The sequence below is a fragment of the Phallusia mammillata genome, chromosome 7, assembly GCF_965637545.1.
Source record: "Phallusia mammillata chromosome 7, kaPhaMamm4.hap1.1, whole genome shotgun sequence".
Classification (NCBI taxonomy): domain Eukaryota; kingdom Metazoa; phylum Chordata; class Ascidiacea; order Phlebobranchia; family Ascidiidae; genus Phallusia; species Phallusia mammillata.
In genome coordinates this window covers 11929516-11948433 of record NC_137258.1, presented here as the reverse complement: position 1 = coordinate 11948433, position 18918 = coordinate 11929516, and the positions used below count along the sequence as shown (strand labels likewise).

At 36.5% G+C, this 18918-nt stretch overlaps 3 protein-coding genes across 4 annotated transcripts; 1 reads left to right on the top strand and 2 right to left on the bottom strand.

The window, feature by feature from the left end:
- The first annotated feature begins 1907 nt into the window (after window positions 1–1907).
- On the top strand, window positions 1908–5209 carry LOC145239700 (uncharacterized). The gene is made up of 2 exons (XM_080103085.1): window positions 1908–3126; window positions 3461–5209. Exons 1-2 carry the CDS (start codon window positions 2495–2497, stop codon window positions 4665–4667), a joined length of 1839 nt encoding a protein of 612 aa, XP_079959211.1. The 5' UTR covers window positions 1908–2494; the 3' UTR covers window positions 4668–5209.
- Window positions 5210–6069: 860 nt separating this feature from the next.
- On the bottom strand, window positions 6070–16349 carry LOC145237792 (CCR4-NOT transcription complex subunit 2-like). 2 transcript variants are annotated; one of them, XM_080100781.1, is made up of 16 exons: window positions 16250–16349; window positions 15854–15928; window positions 15751–15796; window positions 15560–15680; window positions 14420–14602; window positions 14329–14350; window positions 13394–13496; window positions 13213–13314; window positions 13000–13104; window positions 12710–12753; window positions 12610–12643; window positions 12308–12369; window positions 9291–9460; window positions 8851–9063; window positions 7584–7728; window positions 6070–6900 (listed from the first exon to the last, which is right to left on the bottom strand). In XM_080100781.1, the coding sequence occupies exons 1-16, from the start codon at window positions 16346–16348 to the stop codon at window positions 6811–6813; spliced, it is 1614 nt and encodes a 537-aa protein (XP_079956907.1). In that variant the 5' UTR covers window position 16349; the 3' UTR covers window positions 6070–6810. The 2 variants fall into 2 exon arrangements, with proteins under 2 accessions (XP_079956907.1, XP_079956908.1); XM_080100782.1 differs by lacking the exons at window positions 15751–15796; window positions 16250–16349 and having other exon boundaries at window positions 15854–15920.
- Window positions 16350–16417: 68 nt separating this feature from the next.
- Window positions 16418–18666, bottom strand: LOC145237794 (cell cycle control protein 50A-like). The gene is made up of 2 exons (XM_080100783.1): window positions 18578–18666; window positions 16418–18298 (listed from the first exon to the last, which is right to left on the bottom strand). The coding sequence occupies exon 2, from the start codon at window positions 18266–18268 to the stop codon at window positions 17216–17218; it is 1053 nt and encodes a 350-aa protein (XP_079956909.1). The 5' UTR covers window positions 18269–18298; window positions 18578–18666; the 3' UTR covers window positions 16418–17215.
- Window positions 18667–18918: the final 252 nt, after the last annotated feature.

Here is an 18918-nt window from a genome sequence, read left to right as displayed (position 1 = left end):
TATTATGTCATTTTGCAATTTTTGACACGCCGTGTAAGTCTTAGGTGATGGAGCCATAAATGTTTGCTTAAAAAAAGTTTGCAACAAAAAACTTTTTTGCACTGAAAAATAAATGTTGGCACTGAAACTAAAATGTTTGCACTGAAAAATAAATGTTTGCATCGAAAAATAAATGTTTGCACTGAAAAATAAATGTCTGCCAAAAAGTTGTTGAATTGCACTTGTGGGCCACTGTAAAAACATCCTCCGTTGGATAATATACCATCCCTGACCGGGGGCGATTTTGCGAATCGTTGGATAGTGTCCTGAAATTGGTTCACTATACGTCTATAAATTTAGTTGTACCAAAGCCTGTCTTTTACGTCGTTGCCATACACTTACAATTCTTCATGTAAAAATCACACATTAAAATTTAATGTTACAGTTTTGTCTACTTCCTAACGATACGAAAGTGTCAGTCACACACTTGCACCTCGCACGTTACAAGGTTGATTGTTATCATAATTGTTAGGTTATAAATTCTTAATTACATGGTGATTGACAGGACCGCTCTGTTGCACCATTATAGACTTCATTTTCTTAAGGCAAACCAAAGCAAATGGTACGTTGGGCAAAAGCGGGATAATTAAAACGATACCAGTTCTATACATGGCTTAGAAAATACAAAAAAAGAAAATGAAAAAAAAGCATTAACAAATTCAGTCTACGCAAGAGAACAACGCACTTTAGTCAAAAAGTTTTTCTGATTTAACTTCGGCGCAGCAGTTTCATATGCAACGTTTAAATCGACTATACAAAATATATTTCTATTCCACGTTTTCTATATTTTTAGCCTTGCTTCCCTAATCTCCTAAAAGCTTTCTTAAAAATTCGTCATCGCTCGTTTTAGTTAAAGTGTCTACAGAGCTCTTATTTTTTCCCCGAGAAACTTTAACAGGACTGATGCAGATCGGTAGTAGCACGTTAGTACTGCAGTCACTCCACGGCGTCAAAACGGCTAAAAAATTTTGCATCGATCACCACGAACCCTAATTTACGCCATTCGCACACACAGTCACGTGACAAAAGCCAGTGGTCAAGTTATGCCTGCAGGCCGATATTAAAGTTTATCCATCTTAGCACAAACAGGAGAAATAAATACGCAACGCAAGGCAGGTTCATTACAAAACATTTAAGCTTCTCTATTAGAATAAATAGTGTTTACAGCAATTGTGAGCTTTGAAATGTGAGTAGCCTAAATGTAGATTATTTTCCACCAGTTAAGTGAAGAATTATAATGAATTACCGATGTTAATTACATAGGAGGTTAAACGGTTATGATGCGAAATGGAAAAGCAATATTCCATAGTTGCTGTATATAATATTTGTATCATAGGCTACGTTGCGGTCGAAAAAAATATCTTGTCATTTCTGTAATGTATATAAGTTAATAGAAGGTTCATCAAACTGACAGTATGGAAACATGCAAAAAGTTATCAGACAGAAATCAATCATATTATGGTGACTTGAGGTTGAGTACACTTATACTGTTCAGGTTTCACTAAACAAATTTAAAATTGAAACATTGGATTTACTTCTTTGCGAACAATTGAACGAAAAACTTTGCGAATGACGACGATCTGTGTTCCAAGAACAGCTGCGCGTCGGATGGTCTGGTTTCAACTTAGCGTGGCGTGATGAGGCTGCAACCTAATATAACTCGGAAACATGTTTTGACGAGGTTTTTTGCGGCAACGACGTTTGAACACGACGGTTAAGAATGCTTGAAATCACAAAGTTACAGAAAAACAGGAAAAAGGTCTATTTTGTTTTCTAACTTTTCTTCTGGACGATGTAAGATAGCTTTAAACGCTTACGGAGAGCGTTGTTTAAGATGGAAACATAATCCTAATCCCATGTACCCGAAGTCTGCAACCATGAGCTAATAAAGCAATAGATTATACATTAAAAGAGGACATACATTAAAAATACTGAGTCTCGTAGAATGGGAGCCAAGTAAATATTTCCGTATGTGCACAAAAGTAGCAAATAAAAATAGAGTTTTGGGCCCGTTTTATAATTAGCCCAATAATAAGACGTAGCCACTGACGCGTCAACTGGGACAAGACGGTCGTGCACGAAAAACGTTATCCACGCCATCAGTAACAAATTTATCCCCTTCGTACAAATAACTTCCCGTTGTGGGACAATATGATAAATTTGCTCGCTTGTGTGTCGTACTGCATTATTTGGACTTTATACTGAGAATTAAGTGTAAAAAGGCGCAACACTTAAAATGATGCACCAGGAATGAAAATTATGTAAGTTTTACGGGTAAGACAAGGCGCTTATTATATGGATAAGATCTACAATGATGTTCAAGTAACTAGCATTAGGCAGAATAGCCCGCGGATCGAGGTAGAATGATTTTCGACGAAAAAGCTTCTCAGGTTTTATATCAGTTCGTGTTTTCTGTCTTTAGAAACCACTTTAGAAACGATCTCGTAGCATAGACATGCATTTAACTAAAATTTTCAGTTTTATTTGTATTGTTGTACTGGTATTGAAAAACAAAGTTATCGCCGAAACTGGAAAGCAATACCCCACTCCTCTACAATGTGTTTATGTACGTGGTTATACAGTTGGCAATCGTACAAGAGAACTGGAGTGCTGTGACTATGTGCAAACTGAGCACAAGTATACTTGGGCAGACAAGGGCAACTTGACGAGTTACCTACAAACTTTACAGGGATGGAGTTGTCCCCAGTTTTTGGATGAGTGTGCGAACCGCACTTATGCGTTTACACCTCTCTATGCACGAATATATAAAAGATTCTGTAATACTACGGAACTGCAAGAAGATTGTGGAGCAACTATTTTAAAGTTGCCAAGAATACAAACCAATAACACCACGACAAACCTTAGTTCATGGCAAGCGCTTATCACGAACGTCGATTTTCAAGCAATTACGGATGTTTCAGACACTTGTGTTCAAGTTGGGCTGTACGATTCACCCGCCGGAGGGTTCAGGAATTACCACGAGATAATCGCAGCTTCGGTCCCATTTTGTCAGTTGCAAACGTGCGCTTATGATGCCCAAACACTAGCAAATGGAAGTTTTTCACAATGGACCTGTTTGCCCTCAGGGTAGGTTTTGTTTTGGTGTGGTTTGCTACATATGGCTTATTTCCTTTGGATTTTGTACTAAAGTGATGGCAACAATCCAAGAAAATAATTAGTTTTGTTACAAGAAAGATAAACACCAACTGCAACAGTCAAAATCACATATTTAGAGTATGCTTAGGCCTACCCATTATACAGTAGAGATTATTTCCGATCTAAATTTAAAAAAAATCGGTGGTTTAACTCCACATTTTAATCTACAATTTACATTTCTTGCGCTTATTACATTAATTGCTCTGCTAGTTTAAAATGTTTTTTCAAAGCGATAGCAGATTGAAATCTTTCTTTACATTATCAGATGCCGTTCAGGTCTGATCGTAACTGCAGTTATACTTGGTGCTATCGGGATCGCAGTGATCATCAGCAACCTCACGGTGTTGTATGTTCTCATCAGCTCTCCAAAGCTACGGAACAGTCAAAGCATGTACAAGGGCTCCCTCGCAATCAGCGATCTACTAGTAGGCATCGTCGTCTACCCTTCATTCGTCGCATCATTGTTTATGATAGTCATGTACACCCACAAGATAAAAGACCAAGTGACATTAGTTGAAGGATACAACAAACAAAAGCTCGCAAGCGGCTTGACACCAAACGCAACCAATATTCCAGTGCGTTTGTCGGAAACAAGTTACCGAGATTATCTCCCTCTGCCATATCTCCAAGCGATTGGTTGTTTTTCTTCTGCGTCCTTAATGGTATCCTTGTACTCGCTTATGTTGGCTAGCTTTGACCGTCTCTGGGCTGTTGGATGGCCCTTTCATTTCAAGCAATCAAATCCAAAGCTGGTTGCCAAAATATCGGTATCTATTCTCTGGTTTGTGGCCATATCTATCGGTGTCCTCCCTCTGTACGACACCCAAATCCAGTATGGGACCGTCGCCTCTGTACTTATACTGTTTAAAGGCAACGTTGCATTATATTTGTACACATTAGCTCTTTGCCTACCTTTGTTGATTGTATGGGGTACAACGCTTGCAACGTATTTCGTGTCAAAGAAACACAGCAAGGTGCGAAGAGGCTTGACTAGCCAGACTGACACAAAACACATAGATGACATGGAAACGCGTCTTGCTCGTACACTAGCCTTGATGGTCGCTATCTTCTCAGCATGCCTTGTTCCAGCCGCCTTAATCCTTATAATTTCGTTTTTTCTAAGCAATGTGTACTACACAAGGCCTTTAAGTCTAGACATTACCGCCGTGAACGTATACACGTCGTTCGAATTTTTAGGAATCGTTTTTGTTATGTCTAACAGTCTGTGGAATTGTTTCATATACAGTTTACGCAATCCTGATTTCAGTGCCAAAGCAAAACGGGGCTATGTGCTCTTGTGGAAAAAACTAAGCCTTCGTCCTGTTGCAGACAAAGTAGAAAACTTAGGGCGGTCAATAAGATACAACCGAAGAGTATCTAATACCATGGATGTTTCTCATCGAAGTTCGGTTGGAACTACTATAGAGATTATGAAAGACAGCCCAATACAGTCCAGGCGAGCGGTGCGATAAAGTCTGGATCTTGATTCCAAAGACTTCACCAGCACGGATGCGAATCAGCTTGCTGTGAAGAAACAGAACGACTGGAGATGGACTGGAAGCAATGCAAGTTCAGAGGCAGACCAAATTGAAATGAGCGTTTCTGAAAAAAGGAACGATGTTTTTGCCACTTCTTCGAACTAATCCTTTGTAGTATCTTTAAGAAAATAATTGGTTAGACGACCTTTGATTTTTTACTCCTACCCTTCCTTGCTATCGGTTATCGTAAACCAAGAGGTGCACAACCTTTTCTTTATTGCCATCCACATTACAGATTCTTTTTTAGCAACCACCTGTGCGTCCATGTTTTTAAATTAAATAAATAGGACTTACCTATAACAGTAACACCCAATTTATCCAAATCGACCAGTGCAGATTGTTGATGAAGTTTATCGATAATAATAAAAAAACGGTTAGCAATTCATTTGTACCGTTCACTTCCGTCACCATATATATCTTTTCGCTTTGGGTCGCCTATTTTTTGCTTTTGTTTCTAACGTTGAGCCCAAATAAAATCTTGCAGTTTTAAGTGCCAAACTAATCTTTGAAACCACGAAGTCTATTTTAGATCTGTTTTGGAAGTCAGGTGTTTAGAAATGGTTTTATAAGTTACTTGGCCACTGTTGTAGGCCTACTCATATAATTTCTACTGGTGCCCATATACTTCTATGTACATTAGGTTGAAGGTTTGTGCACCACTGTCCTAACCATTTGGAACATGGCATAAATGCAGTTCTATGTATTATTTAACTAGTATTTTACGAAGCATAACCAGTTTCAGAACGGAAAGTTTATTATTGGCAAAACAATATGCGACATAAACGTTTGTTGTGTTTATTATTAGTCATCTCAACATTGTAATTTACAAATCATATTTATTTCGATAAATATTGCAAACCACTTAAAGGACGATAATCAGTAATTCTCAACCTATCTTAAAGTTTCGTCGAAAACTTATAAACATAGGATTGTTACTAAATATTCACCATCTGACGCTATTATTGATAAATACAACGTGGTTAAAATTGTTCGTGTTATATTTGGAAAAACCCTTTATATTTTCGCAATTTCTTGTGACACGTTAACGAGCCATTTTTCACCACATTTTTGTGTGTCTGGGGAAAACCAATGGGGGATTCGGTTCAAACCGCGTCAGGATATAAGTGAACATTCTGACCCTAGAAAGCGTGCTGACATTTTACGCGACGGGATTATCAGGTGATTTTCTTATTCGGTTCACTAAGCGATGACGCAAAACTCGTTTGCCGAAAACACAACATGCCCTCAAAACGTGATTGTCCACGATGGTTACAAGAACCGGAAACGGACAGGCCTGACGTCACGGCTTTCTGGGTAAACAAGACTGGGACGCATATTGCAAATCGAAATTTTTCTTTTATTTATCAGAAAGCGCTCGTAGACTCTGCGGCGCGAGAAAAAATAACAACTGGTTGCGTCGCGTGTGCGAAGGTAAGAAAATAGCTTTTTACTCTCCGAGCAAACGCCAAGCGACAACTTGGATTTTCCAGCTGAAGTCTGGGCGCCTATAAGAGCCAGACTCCACACAACAAACGTTCAACGATTTGCACATGCCACCTTAGAGGTGTTTGTATCCATCATTCCTTGTAGCGAAAAAATGAAACACAGATAAAGCTGATGCAATTTTCAGTCGATTTTGACCAGTTGTTTTAGAATAGTTTAAACTTTCTTTAAGTTCTCCAACAGGAAAGTACGTTTTTTGGTACAAATATTGAAAAATTAAAAAAGGTATGGTCGACTGCTCGATAATTACTGGTTAGCCACATTAGATTTAAACTTAACTTAAAGACAAATTATTCAATTAAAACACTTGGAAGTATAAACATTGGCAAGGAAGTTTTTCGACAAGGTGCTTTTAAATAAAAATTGGATTGTAGACAATAATCAAAGGTACTAAAATTGTAGCCAGTCCAAAACTAATTAAATAGCAACAACAGTAAAAGGGCGTAGTTATTAATGTCAGTTTAGAACCGCATATGATTGATGGTTAACACTACACGAGCTGAAGGTTGGATATTCAAATCGACGGGAAGTGTGTGAAGATGGCTCTCCGGCACCTCTACCGGACAGCGTCAGTTCAACTGTGCTGTGCCGGATTAAAATGCAACGAGACGAGGTTGGGAAGGTGTGGCCGCTCCTCAAGTTTGTCGTATTCAAGATGGAATTCCTGTTTAAAAAGTTCGAAAACATGTTAAAAGATACAGCTCCCAATGTTTTTATATGATGTTTTTCTCCTCATAAGGCACACTGAACTGATTGTTATTTTTTCAATGACCAATGAGCTACATTGTAGACACACATAACATTTGTGCAAATAACTCGAAAGCACCAGATGTTCCGTATAAGGCTGGACTATAGCTTTTTATGTAATATTGCAGACATATTTTATTGTATATTGCAGACATTTTTCACAGGGCTTTTCAAGTGGTACGCGATTAGCTTTCTGCTATACTTAATTCAAGCCAAATCAAGAATTGCTGCTCAACTGACCCAACTGATCAGCCCAGTTTTTTTGCAGAACCAGTGTCTTGTTTTTTTAGGAATTACTAACATACTAGTTTCATAAATTAGCTAGTGTAGTCAAGAAGAAATCTCGGTCTACCCATTCAAACAGAATTTAGGTGGTACGCAGCGACAGAAAAAGCTACCAGGTGGTTCATAAACAGTATAAGGTTGAAAACCACTGCATTAGTCAGTTCTAAAACTGAAACCTGCCTATTTTGATACCTTGTCATAGGTATATTATATTTTGTATCTGGTACACCCCATCAAAGTAGTACACCTTTTAAAAAATACGGCACACCCTGGGGTGTACAATACACCCAGTTGAAAAGCACTGCTTTAGCTTACCTTGGCCACTTTTCTCCAGTTTTGGCAATCAAAATAATAGTAGGTCCCTTGTTCATAGGTGCTTGTTTTTGTGCGAGGCTCAATGCCAGGCGCTCTGGTGATCCAAATCCTTTCCTCCTTATGATAGCGCCAGTCCCGGTTGTATCTGCAGTTCAACAAACATGGCACCCATGAAATATTCATGAGTTGGTAAAAATATTTCAACACGAAGGTCAGTAGTTTATCTGGGCCAGGTTTGTGAGTATGATCAACCACCTGTTTCGACATAATGTTTGTATCCAATTTGACTGTTTTATCTAGGCTTCTTCCTACTTCAAAATCTTTAGAATAAGAGCATACATTGTTATCTGGACAAATTTGCCTTGTTAAGGAAGCGCTAAAATGCGACACCCACATCAACCACTAACCAATATTAACGCCCAAACATGTTTACGCCTCAATATAAAATAAAATGCCAGTAAACAAGTTGTCACTTATGGTAGTCACTATAAGTAGGAATTGGTGAAACAACTTATGTCATCACCTACTGGTTGCTTTAAATCAGGGGTGGGGAACCTGCGACCCGCTTGCCTTTTTAATGTGGCCTGTCACAATTTTGTACAGTATACAACATAGCATAAAAAAACAATACAATGTTTATGTACAAATGACTTCGACATTACTGGTAATCTCCCCATTCCACATTATGACGCCAAACTTGTAAAATTTGCTACACATTTAACCACTTGCTATATTTGTGACGTAACAGTCACTTGATTGCCTCTCCTTGCAGTTGTAACAAATCATTTGCCACGTGGTGTTAGTTTAAACTTGATTTTAGAGCTATTAGCGTGGATCCTTATATTGTTATTTAAATTATTTTCTTGGAAAAAAAGACAAATCGGCAAATGGACATCAGGTGTTCCAGAAAGAATGGAGTAACTCTTATTTTGTAGTCGAAATAAGTGATAAACCTGTATGCCTTGTTTGTTGCAAATATGTAACAGCAAAGGAAAAATCAAATCTGGAGCGATGAAACAAAAAAACACTTGTGTGCTTAGGGCATTTTTACACGGAATTTGAAAATAAAAAAATGTTTGGCCCGTCTGAAAATGTTATGCAAATCATGCAGCCCGTGATACTAAGTAGGTTCCCCACCCCTGCTTTAAATGGTGAAAAATTTAGCAGATAAAATTCATTCATTTGCATAATTTTTGTTCGGTAAATTGCCCAAACACAATTTAAAATGGAAAGTTTTATATGAACACACAATAGCAAAAATACTAACAATTCTGCTGCAGCTGCCAGTTGTAGCACATCGCCTGGATTTGTGTAATAAACATAGAAGAGCAAATCCTCCCCATATCTATTCAGTTTAATCGGAGCTAACTTATCCCTTATATGGGCATTGGTTAAGTACTCGCTTGGCACAAAGAAGTCAATATCTTGCAATCGGCAAGGTTGTCGAATGAATGGTGACTGGAACTTGTGGTATAAGTTGCTTAAAAGTAAAAAGAATTTTATAATTAGATTGGCATTGTCTTATTACATAATATTTTTTAAACAAACATTTATATTGCTGCTATTTAAGCTTTTCTTACATGCTGAGATAAACATAGATTCACATTTTATTAAATGATGCTGACAATCTTTTTTTTCTTTTTGGTGAACAAAAAACTTCTTTGATCAGTCTGAAGTGCTTAATCCAGCCTAGCTTAAAAAACTTACTCTGGGGAGTTGAGGTTGAGTCCTAACGTCGTAAGATCATTTCCCAAAGCTAGATGAACTAACGTTGGATCAGTCTCAGCAGCTTTGATAAAAGCAAAAAGGCCAACAATGCCATACTGGTCCGTAAGCATTGAATTTGGAATGTGTTTTATCGAATTGTCTGGAAACACCTAAATTACCAACAACTTTCATTGTAGTGCTAGTAAGAAAAACATTTTGCTTTCCTACAAAAGGTTTTTGTGAGCTAAAGTTTATTAGATAAGCATCATTATTTTTTTAGTAGTCTAGAGTTTATTTTTTCCAGTGGTGATAACCAAACAAAAATATATCTTAAGTGTACTAAAAACAGAACTAGGTGTATTTATTAAATCATTTATTAGTTCAATAAATTGCTTTTTAGAAGTAGTAACTAAAGAAATATTTAAAACATTAATGGAAAAAACTTTATTAACTAGAAGAGTGGCTTTCTGATATACTTCCATTTTATATATTCTATATGATATTTACTATACACATCATTTGATCTACACGTATGATTGTTTTTGTACACAAAAACAAATGGGTCCCCACACGCGTGTTTGTGCGGATTGACAGTAAACAAATGTTGCTGTGATTTTTAGATTCTTAAGGACAAATTTTTAGAAAGCATTAACCCAACAATAAAAAAAATTGTTCGTATTCTTTTTGCACTATTATTGTCATATAATTACAAAAACATTAAAAAAACGTAACAAATAGTTTAATTTAATCTCTTGCTTTGACCCAGATATTGTCGTCCAAGGTCGGGTTTTGAACACAATTTTTTTAGAAAGCTGTAACAGTTGTGTTACAGACACTTTAAATTAGAAAGCAATTTGCTACAAGTGTATACATAACAAATTGTTTTTCATTTAACTTTGTTTCACAAAACGAGTACCTGTAGTAACCTCTCAGGGTGCACACGCCAAACGACTGTTTGACCTTTTGACACCGTTTTCAATAGCACGCCGTCCTGAGTGTTTAACAATACCGTTAAGCCTAATTTTTACATGTCTTGAGCATTGACTCCTAAATTGATTGTCAAAAAAAAAAACGCTACCTTATGACGAAAGAAAGTTCTGAACAGTGTTTGTAATACCTACTAGTTGACCTTAAGTAACCCGTGATCATGCGGCGGCCAACCTGACAACGAGCATTTAAAAAAACATTTATTTTGCAAAAAAGTCAAGTTCATTTTTTCATGTTTACTTTGATTAACAAAGTTTTGCTTGTCATATACAAAACCGAAGCACGCTTATTAGGTTTAAATCACGTCATAGGTTTGAACCATTTCTTTCTTGACCAAAACGTGGGAACAAATCCGCGTTAGACGGAAAAAAAGAAAAAAAAACTAGAAGGGTGGCTTAGCACATATTGCCCTTGCACATACACTATGATCTATTTTAAAACATAAATATAATTCCTTCACTTATTTTATATTGGGTCCCATATTTGCCACCGTCTTTTAAAACGTTAGTTGTTTCTGCAGGCAGAAACTCATGGGTCCCCACACATGCAAAGTTGTAAACACTGCATTTCAAGAGATAACCATAAGAAACTTTGGTGTTGTAAAGTAAAACACTGTGATTGGTACTAGGATTAAATAGTCATGCTATGCAAAGTTCAAACTATACAAATCGACTCAATTCAAGCATTGTTTAAAGTTTGTCTAGTTTAAAACAAAGAAGTAAAACACAACAATCGATACCTATAAATGGCATAACATTTCCAACAATTGCCCACTGTTTAAAAACTCACCCATTTTAGGGGGCTAGCAGGGTGACTATTGGGGCTACAGGGTTTAACACAACAATCGTCATTTGTAAATGGCAAATTGTACAAGCTATCCAAATTTCAGCCAATTCCGACCCTGTTTAAAAAATTTATCCTTTTTAGGGGGCTAGTGGGGTAACTGATGGGGCTACAGGGTTTAACACAACAATCATCATTTGTAAATGGCAAATTGTACAAGCTATCCAAATTTCAGCCAAATCCAACCCTGTTTAAAAATTCACCCATTTTAGGGGGCTAGTGGGGTAAATGCTGGGGCTACAGGTTTTAACACAACAATCATCAATTGTAAATGGCAAATTATACAAGCTATCCAAATTTCAGCCAATTCCGACCCTGTTTAAATATTCACCCATTTTAGGGGGCTAGTGGGGTAACTGATGGGGTTCTTCACCCTAATGTTGAAAATATGAAACTGCAATGACCCAAACAACAATCCTGTAAAATTTTGTCCAAATCGGCCAATGTTTCAATTTCGACCACTAGGGGGCGTTTTAACCAACAACCGTAATAACTTATGACGTCACAAGATGACCCAAACAACAATCCTGTAAAATTTTGTCCAAATTGGCCAATGTTTCAATTTTGACCACTAGGGGGCGTTTTAACAAACAACCTAATGACTTATGACGTCACAAGGCTGTGAACAACCCCCTTGACTGCTATCCGCAAACACGTTCACCAAGCAATCCTTAAACATGAGTACCATATGTAGTTGTCTTTATAACATCACACAAAACTAACGTTTGTGGTGCGCACAAACCACATTTTACATTTTGGGGTCTAGCGGGGTAAATACTGGGGTTATCATGACAAACGAAGCAGATGGCACATCTACACAACTATATCTACCATCTGTGAAAGTTTCATCCAAATCCATCAAACATTTCAGGGCAAAATGGGGTGGACAAACTTCAGGGAAGAAAAAAAAAAAGAAGAAAAAAAAAGAAAAAAAAAAAAAAGAAATCGAGTAAAATCAAGATGTGTCCCCTTCAAGGAAGGGGACCCATAATACGGACAAAAACAATATGGGTCCCCTTCAGGGAAGGGGACCTATAATAAGATTTCTATGGTAGTTGCTAAGTTAGTCTTATGACACGTGAGTCATCATGAAACGAAACACTTTTCCTATGATGTTTGTTGAGAGAAATAACAGAGAGGACAAATAGAAAGCACCTTTTCTGAATTAAAACAATCATTAACCACACCTGGATTCCCTTTTGAGGACCTGAAGTCGATGACTGTTTTGGGTTAGACTTGTCTGTTGTCACTGCAAACAAACCACATGACTATTTTATTGGAAATAATAAAACATGTGTTATTAATAATTTTATAGTTGTAAGCCTATGTGGCATATGAAACACATTTTTGCAGGGGTACTTGAACATAAAAATTCTGTTGCAGTTTGAGAAGCTCAAACCCTGAATAAACCTTTACCATTTTTGTGCAAGTTTCATTTGTTTTTGATAACATGTTTGTTGCCATGCAGTAGTTAAAGAATGTGTTTTACCTGGACCACCAATCTGAAGACTTCCTAATGGATTCTGTGGCAAAAACAACAAGACCATTATTTCTTTACTCGAAAACACATCTTAACACAACAAACATACAAACTTGTTTTGAGACTCATCCCCTCTTCCATCTTGTTCAGGAACTACATAAAAACAACAAGAAACTTAAAATCAATCTAAAGACTTAAATTTCAGCTTTAATCATGACATACTAAATATTTTAGCCTGAAACATAACACATCCTATCGCTTCAATCTTACTCTTAATGGCTGATGAAGCAAATAGTATGTAAGTAAAGCAAATGGTATGTAGTAAGTCTACCACAGTATTTTTGTTTGTAAATAAACAAGGCTGAAACGCTTCTTGTAAATTGTAATATTTTAACTTACAAACAGCCTTCATAACATTCATTGCTGCAGCTCCGGGCAAAGCAGGAAAATCTTCATTGTGTATTTGAAATTCATTATGCTCGCTCTGTTTATTTAGCATTCCAACTGGAAAATATGCAGAATATTAAGGCTTAATAGATATCATATGAAACGTCCATGTTCTGTAGTAAGTAAAAAGGAAGGTTAACCGTTTATATAAAAATAATAGTTTACCGTAAGGTCCTTTCACACTGTTTGTAGACGTAGGTTGTGAACCTATTGGTCGCGTTCTTTGGGCCAAGGCAGGAAATTCATTTTGATCCAGATTGAATGGGTCTTAATAAAGTACATAGTTATTAATCGTCATCTGAAGTGTAACCCTCCACTATGTCGCTGTCTTGAAACAGAAACTTACTGAGTCCAGACATGCCAACATGAGAAAGAGAAGAGGACCCTGAAAGTGGTTGTTGCCGATGTTGTGAAATGTTTTCACTTCCTATTGCACTTATTGGCATAGTCTGAAAATACAAAGTCAAGTAAGGGCACCAATATATAGCCGGACAGCTTGTTGTTGGAATGAAGTTCTTACAAAACTAAAACCAGCTTAATATTTGTTTTTTTACAAACCTAACACAGGCAATTATACATGGCCAAATGATAACATAAACTATTCCTTAGAAAGAAACATTTTTCGGTAGGTGATTTTCCTGGCACTTGCCTACCGTTAACGTATATTCTGATTTAAAGTTCTTGAACAAATTTAAGTTGCTTGCTGACTGCTGACAAGTGTTGGGTGACATTGCCTGCTGCTCTCTCCATAAAGCCTCTTTTATCCGCAGCAAATCATTTAGGGAAGGTGACGAGGACTCTTTTAACTAAATGCATTATATACTTGCCTCAATCTACATCACTCATATAATTGCAATGGTAAACCTGTGTTTTGAAGGTTACTTCAGTGAGTGATTACATTCAATTTTACATACAAATTGTTCTTAACTAAATTTTAAAAAGAAAGATAACCATATCTTTCTTTTTATAACACTTCAAGTTGTTTTCATTTTAATCAATTTAACTTTTTACTGTAAATGTATTTTTTTTCTTCTCAGCTTTAACATTTTTTTGACTTATACTTTTTTGACGGCATTCAGAAAATAAAATGATTGAGCTTTCTTGACAGCATAAACATAAATGTTGGCTGACTGACAGTACCTTAATAAGAAAAAGTAATTTGATAACAGCTTACTGAGTGAACCTGAATTGATTGGTCTTAAATACCAACAAACCTGATTCTACAATAAATTCCTCGTCACCTCAAATGCTAAAAAACATATTAGCAAAACAAATACATACCTGTGAGGTGAAGGATTGTGTCCTGTAAATAAAAAAAAACTTTTATTCATAAACTTTGTTTTCAGATGAAAAGAGAACTTTTGCAACCAACCTTGATATGGCAGTGTTTGAAAGACCCCGACTTCCAGATTGCTTCATGTTAAATAAGTCAATCGGTGAAATTCCTCTTGTTGGACTAGGCATGCCAGGTCGATTAGAAAGTAGATTATTTCCAATCTGCGATGTTGGCATTTGATTTCCACCCATAGTATTTCTTGACATTGGTAAAATGCCCCTGTGACAAAAAATCAACTCTATGTTTATGTTTGACAAGTTCTGAATCAGCCATTTTGTGGAGAAATTCAGTAGAAACAAATTTTATCTACAGGTACATGTTGACTTTACCACATACCACATTGTGAACAGCCTACCGTACCACCACACCGAGCTTGGGGTACAGTACCGTATTTACTCGATTGTAAGCCATGGCTTATATTGTTTTTTAGCTGCCGGCTTATATTTTAATTTTATACCGAAATTATTTCTACACTCCAACATTTTAAGTTATTTGGGGTTCAAAACATGTATGCATGTACAGATTATACGTCGAAACGTTCTGTTGGGTACAGTTATCAACGTAACTAACAGATATGGGCAAATAGTCATACCATATAACAACAGAAAGATGTATTAAGAAACAATCGTATCTAAAATTCCAGCGTGCTGCTTACATTATTTTTTTAACACCTCAACATGCGGCTTACAATCGAGGGCGGGTTATAAATGAGGGCTGCTTACAATCGAGTAAATATGGTATGCAAAAATTTTATGACTTTAAATTAAATGGGAGATGTCTGAACAAATTGCTCGACTACAAAACTCTCTTATTCGAAACAAAAGAGTCATGTATTTTCTGTGATGGACTCGTGCAGCAACATTAGGCTACCTGTGTATTATTTTCATAATTGAGTTAGCAATACCAGGGCAGGGCCTTGGCACGCAAACTGATATATGAGTACATACTCCATTTTTTTAGCCAGGAACAGTGACATCAGTAACTTTAAACAATACTGCTGAATACTCAGTTTCATCACAAATCTAATTTAGACGATTAGGTACATCACTATTTTAAACTGAATGGTGTTTAGTGCATATTGTATGGTAGCAATAAACAGAACTTGTTTTGCACTTTTTGTCTTTCACTGGATCTATATATTTTTCATGAAGTTGGTTTGGTTAACTTGGCTCAAACCTGGTTTGGTTGATCTGGCTTGCATTGTCACCACTAGTTGGCGTGATATGCCCTCCAGGAACAGACATACTTCTTCCAAAGGGTTGTGAGTTCATACTCCTGTTTCCAACACTGGCAGAATCTTTCAAAATACATTGAGAATTGTTAACAATAAAAAATAGACAGGCCACTTTAACAGATCTTTTACATACTTTGCTGTCCATAAAACGCTGAAGCAAACCCAGACTGTCCCAGCATCTATTTAGCATAGGTAAGTAAGTATTAACACACATAAAAAAGCATATTATTACTTACATCAGCTACGGCAGAGGAAGACCCTTGTGCAAGGTAGGCAGCCATGTCGAATTCCCCTTCATCTGTACCATACAACTAACACAAACAAAAATGCCCAATTTAGTCATCTGTTTACATGAATGTTTGTAAAATAAAACAAACTTTTTAATTCACTAAAATTGTATTAAACCACAAGTGTGGAAAAATTTAGTTTATTGCTACAAATTCAATGAAATTGATCATGTGCAACAAACAGCTATAGACTTAACCATCACACCTTGAAGTCCTGGACTTACAATGTAATCAAATGTGATATTTTGCTTAAAATGCACAGCAAAACTTTTGAGGAATATATAAAATTTTATGCAATCATGCACTGTACATGAAGACATACATTTTTATTAATCAACAACATACCATTTTGTTCTTTTTTGGTGTACCAATGTTGGTGCTGCTGAACATATTATCAGCTACCTGACCAGATCTTTGCTGTTGTTGTGTCCTGTCATGAACCATTAGACACACTTCAGTTACAACCAGTCTGGCACTTTAAAATACAACCTAATATCACCACTTCCAGTTGCACTACATTGGAATAAACAAGCACAATAATTAAAACATTGCACAAAAAAATTATGAGACAATTTCAAACCACATGATACTAAAATCCAAAAGAAGCTTTAGGCATACAAATCAATTTACTTTTTCAAACTTCAGGTTTGTTTTGAAAGATAATGATATAAGTTAGACAACTTTTTTATTTGCAATAATGGGATATTATCTTAATGTCTCAAAAACATTACAAAGTTTCTACACTATTTATGTTTGGAATTATACAATAGTGCAGTACAAAATCAGTGCATTTATAACACAAGAAAGTGGGTATGCAGTTGTCTTGTACATCTACACATCAGCACAATGTTTGGGGCCACAAATTTTTTGTACCGTCAACGAATTAGTTACACAAGCTCATCTTTTTCATAATGCACAATAAAAAAGCTTAACATTGTCAATTTACATCCAAGTAAGACACATACATTTTACAACATAATGTTTGTTTTCTTGTTCCAATTGTAAACTAAGATTTTGCTATATACATTACAATTATCACAACAAAGTGCTGCTAACGAATAGGATAAACCATAAAAATTATAAAATAAAATGTGCCCCAGGTGATGATTGTCTTACTGTATGCAACAGTTTAAGCGCCACATTTGCATTCCATTATCAAACATGGCTTCAATAAACACACTTCAATAAAAAAGAGACAAGAATATTTACACATTAATTCATTTTTACGTATATATACAATAAAAACTAAAGTGGACAGTGTGTTGTCAGCAATGCCAAGTTAAGAAGTACTGTAAATTGTAAACCGGGCAATTACTCATTTTTCTTTGTGGCAAAATGGACAATGCACAATGCCACCCCTACCACAATACTACATGATCCTACAACCAGATATGCTATTCCAAGGAATGAATTTTTTCCACCCATAAAACTTGCAGTTGACAGAATCAGTCGTTTGCGTCCACCAAAGCCAGTCACAGGATAGTTGTATTGAACTGTAAAGTTGTACAAGCCTTTCGGAACTGTACTCTCAATGCGTCCATAAAGCTTGCGGAATGTTGGAAAAGCTGCTGTTCTCATCCACACTTCAAAAGCCTCATTTTTGTATCCATTGTTATTAGGATCAGATTCATCCAGATTTTCCACCCGCTTTTGCCAAAATAGTGGTTGGGCATAGGAAGCAAAGGCTGCTGTCAAGTTATCTGGATCACTGGTTACCGATGGGTTCTTAAACTTTGTGCTGTGGTCGGTTGGCCAAGCAATGCCTTTGCGAATAATTGTGATGCCAGCGTCAGGAATAGGATCAAAAGTGTCATTAAACAAACTATTGGCAATGGCACCACATGGGGCAATGGGCTGATCATAACCAATAGCATTGTTTGTTCTGTATGGACTACAATCCGAACTTATGGAACTGTTGGAAACCTCAACACCAATAAGTTGGTTGTCATCTCTTGATTTTACATATCTCCTGTGATTCTGAAAGAAGTTGCTCAGGCCATAGTAAACAAACACTGGTGCAACCATATCCTGTTCAACATTGATGCTTACAGTACAATTACAGGCTTCAGACATCCTTGTGTTGTTTGTTCGCAGTTCTGAACAAATCTGGTCGTTACAAAGTGTGTAATCATATGAATACTCCAACACATTGTTAGAAACTGTTAATAGCACTGCACCGATAGGAATAAAGATGATTCCTACAATGAAGAAAGTTGGCAAAACAGATTTAGGGGAGAGGATTGGCTGCCATGCTGGCAAACGCTGCTGCTTGAACGCAGTGTTGTCCGGCTTGCGTGAATTATCTTCATCTTGTTCAGCCAAAACATCTGTGCTGTCACTAATGTTGTAACTTTCCCGAGCCATGATACAAAATAAAAGTTGCAACTAATATACCTGAAAAACATACATTCATATTTTTATCTTGTTATAGTCACTAATATATTTAAGGAAATATATTTTTGACACAAGGACGTCTACATTACTCTTGTTTGGTAAAAACATATTGTTGGGTAATTAGGTTTATAATACAAAACTACATAAAATCGGAAGCCAAAATTTGCCACAAATTTTCGAAATTTAATGCTGCTACGTTTAAATAACCTATCTATCTTGTCACAATAAACACCATGTCATGTTTGACAAATAAAAAGCCGAAGCCAAGCTCTTACTTACTACGTTATTCGTAATGGGATCTACATCTACTTCTAGTCTTCTACAGTTCACGTCAGTAACAGTTCTTTCTTTTCTCCAAAAATATTGTCAGCATATCCAATGAGGGAAACACATGACGTCAATTTCTGTGCCTTGTCCCCACCTAGTCACCTACGTATGCGAACACCGATCAAGTTTTTTGATTTGCAGTGTTTAGTTTATTTTGCTATCTATCAAGAAACGTAGCAGTAGACATTGACAAAAACGAAAAAAATTGCACAGGTTATTTCCTGCGGCGACCTCACTATAAATTTGCACGGAGTTTAATTGCACACAGGCAAAAGTTCAATAGGTTTTCTGCC